The following is a 16,886-nucleotide window of genomic DNA, read 5'->3' as shown; positions in this document are numbered from 1 at the left end:
TGAAGCCTTGAAAATCTTGGGCAAGGCAGTGCACACAAGTCCTCTGCCACCTCGGACAAGGACTCCCACCATTCCTGACTACAAGCTTAAGCTGGCTGGGGATGTTGTGAACTTCAGGCAACGAACACCCAGTATGTAAAGCCGAAGAGCTCTGGGACAGATACTATGGAACTGGATTGATCAGTGGCCGGACGTGACATTCCTGAGTAGAACATCACACATGGCACCATTGCCAAGAGCCATGAAATTGCTGTTGATGTTCCGATGGATGAAATATCTGCATGGGAGTATGTGTGCTAATTGGGAATTACTTAATTAAACAGCCTACAGCCTATTTAGTAGCGTAGATACCTCTGGTGGAGCCACACAGTAGAAATTCTTCCAGTGTAGACTCAATGTTTCCCTTGTACTCTTTGGAACGGTGAAATGGGGCTTCTTCTGGGCCTCCTGCTTGGGGTAATTGGAGTTATAGGAATTCTTTTCCTGTTGCTCTTCTCCTTTGCAATTTATTATGATCTTTCCAGGAGTAAAATCCCATCTGGATTTGACAATCCATTAAAGCTTCGGGTCATACACTGTACTGTCATTATTGCATTTACTGCGGTAAGTTGGGGACTGGACGAGCCGTTATGTGATGGTTCTTCTTATGTTCTTATGTGAAAGATGATTAAGAAATGTGCCGTAATTATTCTTATTCTTATTAGTGATCTTTACACATCTTTAGATGCCAGGCAAAAACATTTCTAAGTCCTTTCAAATGTGTTTGAGGGAGAGGTGTTATTAGTTTCTATATCTTTTATGTATAACATTTCTATATTTTTTAAAGGTGTAATTGATTTGCTTTGTGCTTGTTTTTGTTCATGTATTTTGTGTTTTTATCTTGTTTTTTTATGCTGTGAACCACCCATTGATCCTTCCATGAAGGACAATATTTTTAATTAATAATAATAATAGTTTATATATTTAAGTAATTCATATACTGCTTAATCCAACATGCATAATGAAATCAGTAAAGTCAATGAATTCACTTGATGATGATGTGATGAAGATATTATCAAATTCAATAAGGGCTTCCTTTTCAACCTACACACACATAAAGACAAATATATTATTCACACTAAGCCATGGTTTGTTTACATCATGGTTTCTTCAGGAAAGCAAATATGGTCTCATAGGCTAGCAAGGAGATTGTGGATTGTTTCTCCAAAGCTTAGCTTGTTTCCCAGCTTCTTTTGCCTCTGTACCTTGGCGGGTGTTTGGGTTGGGGTAACCAATTCAAAGCTAACCAATTGAAATTAATGGACATGGTTAACATGGGCTCATTCATTTCCATGGGCTTCTTTAAATAGGACTTATTTGGATACCACCCCTTGTGAATAGGATGCAAATGTGGGCACTATTTTCATGAGACTTTTCCTTTGCCTAACAGGGGAAGTGTCTTGAACTGCTGGGTATCTGCAGACAGGTTGCCTTTATCCGCTTCCTCCAGAGTTTCTGGAATCCAAGAGTGGATCCCAGCCTCTCTGCCAAAGATCTGCATTTTGATGGGGTTCCTGTGAGGGTTTATCAGCCCAAAACACCATCTGCTGGCCCAAGGAAAGGATTTCTGTTCTTTCATGGAGGTGCTGGGATGATGGGGAGCATCGGTAAGAGATTAAGGCTGTCAGCCCGTGAACACTTATCTAGAGCCAAGCCCCATTGACCTCAAGTAAGCCCATGTAGAATCGTGGAAAAGGAGAGTTGGGAGGGATCCCAAGGGATCATCTAGCTCAACACTCTGCAGTGCAGGAATCACAGCTGAAGAAGCCCTGACAGATGGCCATCCAACCTCTGTTTTGAAACCTCCAGTCAAAGAGAGCCCATCACCTTCCAAGGGAGTCCGCTCCCTGTTGAGCAACTCTTGTCATCAGAAAAGGCAAGTCCCATTGAACTCAATAAACCCATGTGGAATGATTTACAGGGCTGAGATACAAGAATGTTGGTGGTAGTTCCTGAAGAGACATGGGGCATACATGTATTTTGGATTAGCATATGTTAATTTATACGCATATATGCTTACTTAGGTCAACAGGAACAAAAAAATATGGAGGCTCTTGTTATCATGGCTTCCCAGGTCTCACATCTCCACTGGTCAATGGTCAGGGATTAGAGGAGCTGCACTCCAGCAAGCAGCCACCGGGGGAGGGACAGAGCCCCCCACTGCTGATTCATTTTATAAAATACATATACGACTTGATTTTATAGAAGCTCAAAGAGGTTCACAAACATGCATATAATAACTTGAGGCTGCTGCTCCTGATCGCTCTGTTTACCAACCCGACCACCCTCCCACCCCTGGCCACCCCCTTGTTTGCACCTCACCCAATCCCCCACCTCATCCCACGCCACAGCCACCACACACACCTGTGCCAAATAGGTCAACTTTCACTAACACAAATCACTTGCACCAGCTTTCATTTGCAAGACCAAATGCAATTTCACAAGTTAGCAATTAATACTGATACTCTTGGCTACAGATCACAGTGACATTGCGTTGCAACAGTTTATAAAGTAGCAACCTAGTAATCCCATTGCACCAGAAACGGTTTTAGTCATGCTGGTCACATGACCCGGAAAGCTGTCTGTGGACAAACATCATCTCCCTCAGCCTGAAGCGAGATGAGCGCCACACCCCATAGTCACCTTTGACTGGACTTAACCGTCCAGGGGTCCTTTACCTTTTTACCTATAAAGTAGCAGCTTCAGGAGGAAGGAAGGCTAGAATCAAGTGGGGACTCAGGAGAGCTTGCCATTATTAGAGACATTGATATTGTGGTGGTGGTGGGAGACAACTGTGCCCCTCGCAGATTTTGCTTACTGAAATGCAAGAGCCATTATCCCTGACTGCTGACCATGCTGATTGGAGAGGTTCTGATAACAAGGTTTTTCCCCCTGTTTCTGAAAATGGACCAAAGTTTGCATCTATGCATATCAATGATAACATGTGAATTAAATGAAAGCTTGCAAACCATTGGCTGGGTGCCCCATATCTCTTAAGGCTAGGATTTATCTGTGTGCAATTGGATTGAGTTTGCTTTTATAGGTGAACCTATTTAATTTGCCTTTTGGAAATCAATCTGTGAACCCAGAGTCAGTCCCTGAAGCTTACAATGCAGTACTCTAGCCATGAGATGTTGTAGTCTCCTGACATCAGTAGCCAAGATGTCACCCTCCCAACTGCAATTTAGGAGGTCTTCTGGGAAGACATGGTTCACGTTGTGCTGTGATTTATGTCCATGCATGTCAGTGTCTCTGCTCTGAAGAGTTAGATACAAACAGCCCTGGATTTGCAAAAGAGCTTCATATTTAGAATTTCCCTTCCAACTTTCGAGCGCCCTACCAAGATGTCTGCAGCAAAATCACCAAGGAGACTCATTCTTACAGTGCAGTACTTGAGCTGCGTGATGTGCACATGTGCATAAAAAGTTTATGTCAGTTAAAATTGCATGTACAAATACATTATATATTGGAAGACAGCTGTTCAAAAATGTGCTTTTAAAGGCAAGACTGGAGGCAGCAGATAATTACCTCCCTATTTAAAATTTCCCTCTCATCTTGCTAGAGTTCTACCAAGTGGTCTGCAGCAAAATCGCCAAGGAGACTGATTCAGTGGTTGTGTCTGTTGGGTAAGTAAATGCAACCATCTGTCTTTTCATAGGTAAAATATGTGTGTGTGTGCTTTGCACCCAGCATGTTGTTGCATTTGTTGGTGGCATCCCTTGCCATATTTTTTGCAGGAGAAAACGGCTCCCCATGAAAGCTGTCATTTTGTTCCATGATTGCAAATCAGAGCTTCATGCACCTCAGACATGAGGATGCTCACTTCCGTGGGGGGACTATGAGCTGGGCATAAGGCCTTGTTTATTCTCCAGTTACTGCCTGTCTCCTGAGCATTGTTTTATCCGTGCTCTCTTGTGTCTCACAAATAATAATAATAATAATAATAATAATAATAATAATAATTTATTTATTTATACCCCGCCCATCTGGGTGGGCTTCCCCAGCCACTTTGGGCGGCTTCCAACAAAACACTAAAATACAATAACCTATTAAACTTTTCTCTTTGACATCTGGTGGGAGGGCGTTCCGCAGGGCAGGTGCCACTACCGAGAAGGCCCTCTGTCTGGTTCCCTGTAACTTGGCTTCTCATAGCGAGGGGGCAGAATGATGGAGGTGGAGACGCTCCTTCGGGTATACTGGGCCGAGGCTGTTTAGGGCTTTAAATGTCAGCATCAACACTTTGAATTGTGCTCGGAAACGTACTGGGAGCCAGTGTAGGTCTTTCAAGACCAGTGTTGTATGGTCTCGGCGGCCGCTCCCAGTCACCAGTCTAGCTGCCGCATTCTGGATTAGTTGTAGTTTCCGGGTCACCTTCAAAGGTAGCCCCACATTGAGCGCATTGCAGTAGTCCAAGCGAGAGATAACCAGAGCATGCACCACTCTGGCGAGACAGTCCACAGGCAGATAGGGTCTCAGCCTGAGTACCAGATGGAGCTGATAAACAGCTGCCCTGGACACAGAATTGACCTGCGCCTCCATGGACAGCTGTGAGTCCAAAATGACTCCCAGGCTGCACACCTGGTCCTTCAGGGGCACAGTTACCCCATTCAGGACCAGAGAGTCCTCCACACCCGCCCGTCTCCTGTCCCCCCAAAACAGTACTTCTGTCGTGTCAGGATTCAACCTCAATCTGTTAGCCGAATGTCATTCTTCCTCCCCTACCCAGGCCACACCCTTCTTTTCTGGGATGTTAGCATCCCAAATTCATATATATGTAAAGGGTTAATTGCAAGAGTTGTATAACTCTCTGACGTCATACACCCTGTGGCAGTTATGACAGTTATGACAGTTGGTATGGCAGTGACAGCTATTAACAGTCTTTAGTGTGAGAGCAGCTGAACTGTTGTTCTGCTGTCTGTCTCAGGGTTAGTTAGTCTGTAACAGTTTAATCTATGTGACACACTTTTTGGGACATTACTGACCCCATTCCAGATCAGGGAGTAGCTCTAATGTAAGATGTATTAGAAATTTAAGAAACATTCACCTGCATTGTATGTTTAATCTGCAGCTGCAAGTGTACTAAGTACAAACCCTTCAACATTTTGCTGATGAAAATAGGGATATCCCATTTTATTATTTATACCCCACAAATCTTACTGGGTTGCCCCAGACGCACTGGGCAGCTTCCAACAGATACAAAATATAATAAAATATTAAACATTTTTTTAAAAAAAACCTTTCTAAAACAGGACTGCCTTCAGACGGCTCAGGGGTTGGATAATTCCATACCCTTCAACATTTCTCCTATGAAAGCAGTACATTACAGAATCAAATCAGCTTCTCTAAAACAGGGATGTGCCTGGAAAAAAGGGACACTTAGAGCGTCTGTAGGTAAAAGTTGTTATTTAAACTTCAAAAGGGTGTGTCTTGAGTAGTTTTTACAGGAGGAAAAAGAGAATTAATAAAAGGGTCAAACCACTAAGGGCTGCCTTCCGCATACTCTGCAAATGGGAACTAGCGTCTAATTTTCACATCACTGACCTTGTCTTGTGCCCTCCTCCTTTGATCTTATGTGCCTGGAATGTGTCCCTGACCTGAGGTAATGCCTATTGAAGAGGATTCTGCATGTGTTTGAAGGCACACTATATGCACAGGTCTATTTTCAGGGGGAACTCAGTTCCAGCACCTCTCAGGTAGGTTCTGGCACCTCTTAGGTGGGCATCGTTGCCAATCTTAGAGAATGAGGGAGGTGTTCATGGAGATTTCTGGACCTTTTTTTTAAGAAAAATAGCACTGGGTGTACATCCCAGTTGGGTTGCACATCCCACAAATACAGTAACGCCTGAGGAAGAATTTGGAGGGGAGTCCATGGATACTTGCAGGAGTGCTGCTGAAGACCAGTTTCTGGTTTTTTTTTTATAAGATATTTATTACAGTTTTTAAAAGTACAAAAAGAAAAATCAAGAAAAACATCATTTTAAACAAAAAAAGATGAAATACAAAAAAGAAAAAAGAGAGATAAAAAAGAAAGAACAAAGAATTAAAATCCATTAAACAAAAAGAAAAATCAAGAAAAAATACAGCAAATCTTCCCATTTGTTTTCTTTCATCCCTGACCTCCTCACACCTCCCTTTTTTGTATTCTAAGTCATTTATCCATTTCAGCAAATCCTTTCCCTCTTTTCAAATTTTTGTCCTGTAAATTTATCTTGATATTAATATAAATTTACTTTCCCTCCTTTCACCAATTAACAGTCTGTTTTTTTCTGAATCTTTGTAACATTTCTGCTAAAATCACATAAATTCATTCCAACATCATTCTAACATTCATTAATCTTACAATGCTTCTGTAAATAAACTTTGAATTTCTTCCAATCATCCTCCACCGACTCTTCTCCCTGGTCTCGGATTCTGCCAGTCATTTCCGCCAGTTCCATGTAGTCCATCACCTTCATCTGCCACTCTTCCAGGGTGGGTAAATCTTGTGTCTTCCAATGCTTTGCAATAAGTAATCTTGCTGCTGTTGTAGCATACATAAAGAAAGTTCTGTCCATCTTTAGCACCAATTGGCTGACCATGCCCAGGAGAAAGGCCCCTGGTTTCTTCAGAAAGGTATATTTAAATACCTTTTTCATTTCGTTATAGATCATCTCCCAGAAAGCCTTGATCCTTGGGCATGTCCACCAAAGGTGAAAGAATGTACCTTCAGTCTCTTTACATTTCCAACATTTATTATCGGCAAGTGATAAATTTTTGCAAGCTTGACTGGTGTCGTGTACCACCTGTATATCATTTTCATTATATTCTCTCTTAAGGCATTGCATGCCGTAAATTTCACACCTGTGGTCCACAACTGTTCCCAGTCAGCCATCATAATGTTATGTCCAACATCTTGTGCCCATTTAATCATAACAGATTTCACCGTTTCATCCTGAGTATTCCATTTCAACAGCAAGTTATACATTCTTGACAAATTCTTAGTTTTGGAGTCTAACAGTTCTGTTTCCAATTTTGATTTTTCCACCTGGAAGCCAATTTTTTTATCCAAATTATATGCCCCCATTATTTGATAATAATGAAGCCAATCTCGCACTCTATTTTTTAATTTTTCAAAACTCTGCAGTTTTAATCTGTCTCCCTCTTGTTCCAAAATTTCCCAATATTTCGGCCATTTGGCCTCCATATTGAGCTTTTTCTGAGCCTTCGCTTCCATTGGTGACAACCACCTTGGGGTTTTATTTTCAAGCAAATCCTTGTATCTTATCCAAACATTAAAGAGTGCTTTTCTGACAATATGGTTTTAAATGCTTTATGTGCTTTGACCTTATCATACCACAAATATGCATGCCATAAAGACCAGTTTCTGGAAGCCACAGGCGGGACGAGGGCCTTGTGCTTTGGCCCTGCTTGCAGGTGCCTCATAGGAAGTTGCTTGGACCTGGTGAGAACAGAATTCTGTACAAGATGGCCATGAGCCTGATCTAGCAGGCTCTTCTGGTGTTCTTATGTGATCATGAATGTGTTTGGAAAAGATTCTGGAAGCTTATCTCTTTGCTTCTGTTTTATTCTGCAGCTACCGCCTGTCTCCTGAGCATCTTCCTCCCGCTCAGTACAAGGACTGCCTTGCTGCTACCATACACTTACTTCAAAATGCAGCATCCCATGGGGTGGATCCTTCTAAGATCATCGTTAGTGGGGACAGCGCTGGGAGCAATTATGCTACTGTTGTTGCCCAGAAATTGGTGGAGAGATCAGACCTTCCAAAGCTACGGGCTCAAGTACTGATCTATGGGAAATTCCAGGCTATGGACTTCAACCTGCCTTCCTATCAGCAGAATGGCTCAATGCCCCCCTTGTTCCGGGAAGACGTTGCTTACTTTATCTTGAAGTATATTGGAAAGGACACTTCTTTGGCAGGCCAGGTCCTGAAGGGCTCTCATGTGCCAGATTCAATGAGGCTGAAATATGGGAAGTGGTTGAGTCCAGACAACATTCCTGAGAGATTTAAGGCAAGAGGCTACAAACAAGTCCCACTTGCTCCTTATGAACCTGAAGTCTATAGGCAATTATCAGAGCTATTGGAACCTGATATTTCTTGCCTTTTTGCTGAGGACTCTGTCATCCAGAAGCTTCCTGAAACCCTAATTGTGAGCTGCGAGTACGATGTATTACGAGATGATGCACTGCTGTACAAGAAACGTCTGGAGGACAATGGGGTGAAAGTCAGCTGGTTCCATGTTGAGAATGGGTTTCATGGGGTGCTAAACCTCTTTGACGCAGGCCTGTTCACATTGCCTGCTGCAGTTGAATTGATGGACAGGATTGTAGACTTTGTCAAAAACTTATGAGAGGAAATCTCTTGAATTTGTGGGTCATTCATAAGGAGGGAAGAATCTGCCAACTTCAGCTACTGATAGTTTCTCATTTTTCCAATCCTATATTTAGTTCTCCACAATTCTGTTGTAATTTGTAGTTATTTGGGGCAGCAGGGAGTTGCTCATGAAAATTTACCAGCACTTTTGTGTGAAATTTTCTGTATAAACACTTTTACTTTGTATGGAGTTTTGACTAATATACACATGATTACAACCAATTTGCTCTAATAGAACGCATTTCTATATTGTTTTCATTAAGATATGAATTTTGCAAATGGACAATTCACCCTTCTATTGCATTTTAGTACTTATTGGTTGGCTGGAGATCTGCACTGCTAATGCTGTTCTAGGCTGCATCAACATAAGTATAGTGTCCAGTTCAAGAGAAGTATCAGTTACACACCATTTTGGTTTGACCAGACCCCACCAGGAGGACTATGTCCAGTTCTGGGTGCCACAATTTAAATAGGGTAGTGATGAGCTGGAATGTGTAGAGAGGAGGAAGACCAAGATGATCAAGGGTCTAGAAACCAAGCCTTATAAGGAATCATTGATGCAGTTGGATATGTTTAGCTTGAAGAAGAGGACAGTGAGGTTATATAGTAAGGTAAAGATAAAGGGACCCCTATATTTCGAATCAGCTAATAAAACAGGTAAACTACTAGCTTGGCAATTGCGAAGAAGGCAAAAACAAAATGTGATAAATAAGATAAAAATAGGGGAGCAATTGATAGAAGATCCAAAAGGAATAAAGGAAAATGTCCTCAAATTTTATGAGAAATTGTATAAAAAGGAAGACGAAGATTTAAACCAAATAGAAAAATATTTAGAAGATTGCAGCGGGAAGACCATAACAGAGGAAGAAAGACTTCAACTAAACAAACCTATAAAAATAGAAGAGATCCAGAATGCGATAAGAAAAATGAAACTAGGGAAGGCCCCGGGACCGGATGGACTGTCTGCAAAATACTACAAAGTATTAGAAAATCAACTAACGCCAGTGCTATGTGATATCATGAATAAAATATTAGGGGGAGGAAAGATACCAGAGTCATGGAAAGAGGCTCACATCACGATGATCCCTAAACCGGACATGGATAAATTAAACATCAAAAACTACAGGCCTATATCATTATTAAATAATGACTACAAAATCTTCGCAGAGGTAATGGCAAACAGACTTAAAAAGTGTTTAGTAAATCTAATTCATAAAGATCAAGCAGGATTCCTCCCAAACAGGTTTCTTAAAGATAATGTAAGACATACTATAAACATCATTGAATATCTGGAGTGTAAGAATGAGATACCTGCGGCGCTGATTTTTATCGATGCGGAGAAGGCATTCGACAATGTCTCATGGTCGTTCCTATTAAAAAGTATGGAAAAGGCAGGGATAGAGGGCGAATTCATGAAAGGAATAAAGGCAGTATATTCGAGTCAGTCTGCCAAATTGATCATAAATAACAACTTAAAAAATCCATTTAGAATCGAAAAAGGAACAAGACAGGGCTGCCCTCTTTCCCCGCTTTTGTTCATCATAGTATTAGAGGTTATCGCGAGCAAAATAAGAGCAACACCAGAGATTCGAGGGATTAAAGTAGGAACGAAAGAATATAAATTAAAAGCTCGCGCAGACGATTTGATGCTATCCCTAGAAGAGCCGCAAAAAAGTGTCAGCAAGGCACTGGAAATATTAGAAGAATACGGCAAACTATCCGGTTTTAAACTGAATAAATTAAAGACAAAAATGATGACTAAGAATCTGGGAAAGGATGAAAGAGAAAAATTAGAGATACTGAATGGAATCAAGGTGGCTAAAAAAAATATATCTGGGAATTTGGCTAACTACAAAAAATATAAATTTAATTCAAGATAACTACTTGACAACATGGAAGTAAATTAAAAAAGATCTAGATATATGGAATAGAGTTAAACTTTCGTGGATGGGAAGGATGGCGGCAATAAAAATGAACGTACTCCCAAAAATGTTGTTCCTGTTCCAAAACATACCAGTGATCAAAGGCTCCAAAATGTTCAAGGATTGGCAGAAAACCCTTTCGAAGTTTATATGGCAAGGGAAAAGACCGAGAATCAGATTTAAATTGCTCACAGATCGAAAAGAAAGAGGGGATTCTCGGTCCCAAATCTGAAACTATATTTCGAGGCCACCTGCCTTTGCTGGATCAAAGAGTGGATAACTTTGGAAAATACTGACTTATTAGACCTAGAAGGGTTCAACAATAGGTTCGGCTGGCACGCCTACTTGTGGTTAAATAAAGAAAAGATACATAAAGGGTTTTCAAGCCACATCATTAGAGGACCACTATATGAAGTTTGGGAGAAAAATAAAAAACTCCTAGAATGGAATACACCCTGGTGGTTATCGCCAATGGATATTTTAATAACTAAGAAAACAAATATGGAAGGAGAAAGATTAACCTACGAAGACCTACTGATAAGATCAGAAAGCGGCTGGAAATTGAGAACATATGAGGATCTGAAAGAAAAATTAACAGGCTGGCTACAATATTATCAAATAAATGCAATGTGGATGGAAGATAAAAAAGTAGGGATGAGTGAAAAAAAATCCAAATTTCAGATAGAAATAATTGAAGGTAAAACCAAGTTATTATCCAAAATGTATGATATATTATTGGAATGGGACACCAAAGATGAAGAAATAAAGGAGGTTATGACAAAATGGGCAATGGACTTGGGATATAATATAGAATACAAAAAATGGTCGAAATTATGGAACAATGGAATAAAATTTACGGCAAGTGTTACCCTTATAGAAAATCTGGAGAAGATGATATATAGGTGGTACATCACACCAGCAAAATTAGGAAAAATGTACAAAACAGGAAATAAGGCCTGCTGGAAGTGTAAAATCAAAGAAGGCAGTTTCTACCATATGTGGTGGACTTGCGAGGAAATGAAGAAATTTTGGGATTTGATTTATAATGAGTTAAAAAAAATATTTAAATATACTTTCCCTAAAAGACCAGAGCTCTTTTTACTAGGTATAATTGGGGATGAAATTAAAAAGGAAGATAAGATTTTATTCCAATATTCGACAGCAGCGGCCAGAATACTAATTGCACAAAATTGGAAAAGTACAAATATACCAACGGTTAGGGATTGGCAAACAAGATTATTTGAATATGTTGAATTAGCAAAAATGACGCAAAAAATTAGAAACCAAAAAAATACAAAGTTTATTAGTGATTGGAATAAATTTATGGTATACACTGAAGGAAACTATAGAAATCTAAAAACTATAGCAGGTCTGTTATAAAACTTACAATGCGCAAACCATCAATAATTATTAGCTGCAGAAAATGGAAAATTTCCTTTCATCAAGAAGCCCGAAATCGGGAGGGAAGGAGGTCAACAGGGGTATAGAAGAAAGATCTAAATATCTAATTATATAAAGTTTTAAAGAATAAGATATAGAATTGTAACAGAGATTGTTGCTTTCTGGTGTTAGATGTGGATTTTTTTTTTTCTTTTCTTGTTCTCCCTTTTTCTTTTTGAAATTGTTGTCTTGTCTTTTATGTTCTTTTTTGGTTTTCTTTTTTTCTTTTTTTCCTCTTTCTTTCTTTGATGTTGTAACTGAAACTCAATAAAAAGAATTAAAAAAAAAAAGATAAAGGGACCCCTGACCATTTGGTCCAGTCGTGGCTGACTCTGGGGTTGTGGCGCTCATCTAGCTTTATTGGCCGAGGGAGCTGGCATACAGCTTCCGGGTCATGTGGCCAGCATGACTAAGCCGCTTCTGGTGAACCAGAGCAGCGCACGGAAACGCCGTTTACCTTCCCGCCAGAGCGGTACCTATTTATCTACTTGCACTTTGAGGTGCCTTCAAACTGCTAGGTTGGCAGGAGCAGGGACCGAGCAACAGGAGCTCACCCTGTCGTGGGGATTCGAACCGCTGCCAACCTTCTGATCGGCAAGTCCTAGGCTCTGTGGTTTAACCCACAGCGCCACCCATCTTCAAATATGTAAATGGCAGTCACATGGGAGATGGAGCAAGCTTGTTTTCTGCTACTTCAGAGGGTAGGATTTGAACCAAGGGACTCAAATGATAAGCAAGGGATTCAGACTATACATTAGGAATAACTTGCTAAGGCTTAGAGCTGATTAGCATTGGAATGGATTAGCTCAGAAGGCAGTGGGACCGCCTTCATTGGAAGTTTTTCATCAGAAGTTTAATGGTCACCTGTTAGGGATTTCTGGGTGTGATTCCTGCATTGTAGGCGGTTGACCTAGATGACTCCATGGGTCCCTTTTATCTCTTTTCAGGTATCTGTTTTGGTTTATTGGCCCATATCTAATCCATTAGCCCATCCAAAGTACAGTCTAACACTTCCACTGCCTTTCCTAATTTAGATGGAACAGAGTGATAGAGATGGGTGTCACCCACACGTAGATTCTTCCTCACCCTATCTCTCCTGATAACAACTCCCAGCAACTTGATAGAGATGTTAAAATACTATGAAACACCAGATTCTAGTTTCAACAATTGTAAACAGTTGCGGCATAAAACTCTGTATGGCACTTTCCTATACATTCACCAACAAGCATTTACCTTCAATGAAATCATTTCGTCTAAATGAGACTCGCTATCTGGAAGGATAGCCCCAAGGTGCAATATTGTTGACAGGTGGCAAATGAACTGAATATATAAATTATGTTAAGCAATTATTTACTGATCTTCATACAAATACTTGTTACGCAGTTGCCAATGAACCGTGAGCAGTTCAATGTAACAAAATAAGAGGATTCTATCTCATATGCTATCTCACACAACCGGATGACTCACATTGCTTCAAATTTTTATGTGGTTCCACAAGGCATCTTAAAAATGTGAAAACACTGTAAATCCTTAGCCTTTATTGGATGTCTAGATTCTCCTATTGCAATGAGAAATGTCATCCAGCCCAACCCCCAGCCATGCAGGAATCTTTCACCCAACGTGGGGCTCAAACCTACCACCCTGAGATTCAGAGTCTCACTCTCTACTCTGCCAATGAACCGTGATCAGTTCAATGTAACGAAATAAGAGGATTCTATCTCAACTGCTCCTGTGAGGAATATGGCAAGGGATGCCACCAACAAATGGAACAACATGCTGGGTGCAAAGCACACACACACATATTTTACCTGTGAAAAGACAGATGGTTGCATTTACTTACCCAACAGACACAACCACTGAATCAGTCTCCTTGGCGACTGTAATTGTTACATCAACTCATTACAATTAACCGATTTTAACAATACAGTGGTACCTCAGGTTAAGAACTTAATTTGTTCCAGAGGTCTGTTCTTAACCTGAAACTGTTCTTAACCTGAAGCACCACTTAGCTAATGGGGCCTCCCGCTGCCGCTGCGCGATTTCTGTTCTCGTCCTGAAGCAAAGTGCTTAACCCAAGGTACTATTTCTGGGTTAGCAGAGTCTATAACCTGAAGTGTCTGTAACCTGAAGAGTGTGTAACCCAAGGTACCACTGTATATAAATAGTAATAGAAAAATTACACAACATCACTTTTAACTTACTGAAGTTTTCATATTACACTTTTATCACTTTAGCTCTTTCTAACAAATCAAAAAGAGAAAGACCAAGAAAGGAGGCACAAAAACGAAAGAGAAAGGAAGAAGAAAAGGGGGGGAAGAGGGGGGAGGAAAAAAGAAAGAAGGGGGAAAACACAAAATAAACACATTTGACTTACAATTAGACTCATTATATTATTATTTCTACTATTTTTTCACACACAGTTCCAAATTATTGTATTACATTCTTTGTTTTCATCAGATATCAAAAAACATTATATTTGGTTTTTTTCAAGGATCATTCTATTTCTGCCACGAGATATTCATTACTGTAATGTTTTTCCAGATACTCTTTAAAGATTTTCCATTCTTTCTGTACTTTCTGTTTTGGATAACCTCTAATTCTCCCTGTTATCATGGCCATCTGTAAATATTCTATCCTTTGGACCTGCCACTCATTTATCATAGGTGTTTTGTCACTTTTCCAGTTTCTTGCAATTAAGATCCTGGATGCTACTGTTGTGTATATAAAAAGTGGTCTACTGTAATTTCTTTTTTGATTTCTGGTGACATTATTCCTAGGAGGAAGGTTTCTGGTTTTTTCTTAAATTAATAAATGCTTTTTTAAAAGGTACTGAACTTTGAACCCTTCTAATTCTTTCCCTTATAGTCTTGCAATTAACAGGTCTTAAATGAGTTTTTGGTTGTTGTTGCTGCTGCTGCTGTTGTCTTCCACACACATCTCAGGGTGATTCACAAAACACAAAAGAAGGAGCAGCTTCAAACATTAAAAGCTCAAAAAGCAAACTGCAGATTGCTGGAGTAAAAGCATGAGATTATTCCTCCCTAAATGTAGAACCTTGCATTGAAGCCTTTTGAAATTCATTTTGTTGGTTTTGGCCATATTTTCTAATCTGCTACGGTCCTGTTGAATCCTGATTCTATTAGCTACCCCCTCACTGTTTTATGTCATCTGCAAATTGAATGAGCGTCCTCTCAGTTCCTTCATCCAAGTCATTTATAATGGCATTGGACAACAATGGGACAAGGACAGAACCCTGCAGCACTCCACTTGTCACTTTTTTCCAGGATGCTGAAGAACCATTGGCGAGCACTCTTTGGGTTCTGCTAGTCAACCAGCTACAAATCCACCTAACAGTAACATTGTCTAGCCCAAATATTGCCAGTTTCTCTTCAAGGATAACAAAAAGTAGTTTAAAAAGAAGTAACTTGTTCCATCTGACCTGAATCTTTCAACATTCATCTCCATTGGATGTTCCCAAAGTTCTCGTATTTTGGGAGGAAAACTGTTCCCCATCCATTTTCTCCACACCACACATCAGTTTATGCACATCAACCATACCCCTTCTATCTCTTTCTCTAAACTAAACCCCCTCAAACTTTGTCCACTTTCCTTGTAGTGGAGTTCTTCCACCCCCTTGGTCATTTTGGTTGCCCATTTTTTGTACTTCTCCAGCTCCCAAATATTCTTTTCAGGATGAGGCAACCTAGAAATTAACCTGTGGTCATTTATGTAAAGCTATCTCTTCTGTCCTCTTATTTTTGGGAAGAGCAATCTGGATCCGGTCAATGGCCCATTCAGCCCAGCATCCAATTCTCACACCATTCAGCTAGATGCCTGTGGGAAACATGCAAGCAGGACCCGAACACAAGAGAACTTTCCCCCCCTGCTGCTTCCAGCAACTGCTATGAAGAAGCATTGCTGCCTCCCACTGTAGAAGAAGAGTATAGCCTTCATGTTTACCAGCCATTGATGACATGTAACTGCCTAGTCTAGAAGTCCAGGAGCATAAAAGGCAGCAACCGGATTACTGGCTGCAGTTCTGCTTAGATATTGTATAGCTCCTCCTGTTTTCAAACACCTGCATGAGTTGCCAGTACATTTCTGGACCCAGTTGAAGGTGTTCAGGTTGGTGTTCACAGTCCCACGTGACTCAGGTCCCAAATACCTGCAAGACTGCCTCCTTCACAGTGCTGAGATAGCTCAGTTAGTAGAGAGTGAGACTCTGAATCTCAGGGTGGTAGGTTTGAGCCCCACATTGGGTGAAAGATTCCTGCATGGCTGGGGGTTGGGCTGGATGACATTTCTCACTGCAATAGGAGAAGCTAGACATCCAATAAAGGCTATGGATTTACAGCGTTTTGGCATTTTTAAGATGCCTTGTGGAACCACATAAAAATTTGAAGCAATGTGAGTCATCCGGTTGTGTGAGATAGCATATGAGATAGAATCCTCTTATTTTGTTACATTGAACTGCTCACGGTTCATTGGCAACTGCGCAACAAGTATTTGTATGAAGATCGGTAAATAATTGCTTAACACAATTTATTTATTCAGTTCATTTGCCACCTGTCAACAATATTGCACCTTGGGGTTAGCATTCCAGATAGCGGGGGTCATTTAGATGAAATGATTTAATTGTAGGTGAATGCTTGTTGGTGAATGGGTAGGAATTTGTCATACAGATATTTATGACACAATTGTTTACGGAAACAATTTGCTGTTCCTGGTTCCTAATGTGACTGCAGCCTTATGCTCTAATGTGTGAAGTAGATTTCTGCCACCTTTATTAATTAGTGTCTTTAGGATTATTGCACTGATCGTTTGGTTGAAAGTGTCAGCAAGGTGTTAACTATATCATCCTTCAATAAAATCACATTTTAATATTCTTATAGCAGGGATGCCAACTTAAATAAAATATTTGTGGGCGGGTAGGTGAGGTCCGGCTTCAAAAAAACGGCCTGGGTTTAATCAGCGTTCCTTTCTGACCTCTAGTGGCCGCAGCAAAGAAAAGCAAGCATTGTGATTTTGCATTAGGTGAATGGAGGATGAGGAAATGTTCCTCACTGAGCTCTAGAAACTTGTTTGCTGAAACCAAAGAGAACAGATTAGAGTGA

The 16,886-nt window shown here is 40.4% G+C and overlaps 2 protein-coding genes across 2 annotated transcripts in view; one reads left to right on the top strand and one right to left on the bottom strand.

Moving 5' to 3' along the window:
• The window catches only part of LOC310768095 (arylacetamide deacetylase-like 3), a gene marked incomplete at its 5' end in the record, with an annotated part of 34,922 nt that extends 20,963 nt beyond the window's left edge, over nucleotides 1-13,959 (bottom strand). Inside the window, 2 exons of the mRNA XM_083625805.1 lie at nucleotides 13,613-13,649; nucleotides 13,953-13,959. Coding sequence (XP_083481931.1) covers nucleotides 13,613-13,649; nucleotides 13,953-13,959 — 44 coding nt within the window. The remainder of the gene's footprint in view (nucleotides 1-13,612; nucleotides 13,650-13,952) is intronic.
• Nucleotides 36-8,600, top strand: LOC310769455 (arylacetamide deacetylase-like 4). Its single transcript, XM_083628850.1, has 4 exons — nucleotides 36-603; nucleotides 1,430-1,646; nucleotides 3,602-3,665; nucleotides 7,613-8,600. Exons 1-4 carry the CDS (start codon nucleotides 427-429, stop codon nucleotides 8,385-8,387), a joined length of 1,233 nt encoding a protein of 410 aa, XP_083484976.1. The 5' UTR covers nucleotides 36-426; the 3' UTR covers nucleotides 8,388-8,600.
• Nucleotides 13,960-16,886: the final 2,927 nt, after the last annotated feature.

The sequence above is a fragment of the Podarcis filfolensis genome (genome assembly GCF_964270895.1).
Source record: "Podarcis filfolensis genome assembly, chromosome: 8".
Taxonomy (NCBI): domain Eukaryota; kingdom Metazoa; phylum Chordata; class Lepidosauria; order Squamata; family Lacertidae; genus Podarcis; species Podarcis filfolensis.
The sequence above is the reverse complement of the archived record's forward strand: the minus strand, read 5'-3'. Positions and strand labels throughout refer to the sequence as shown.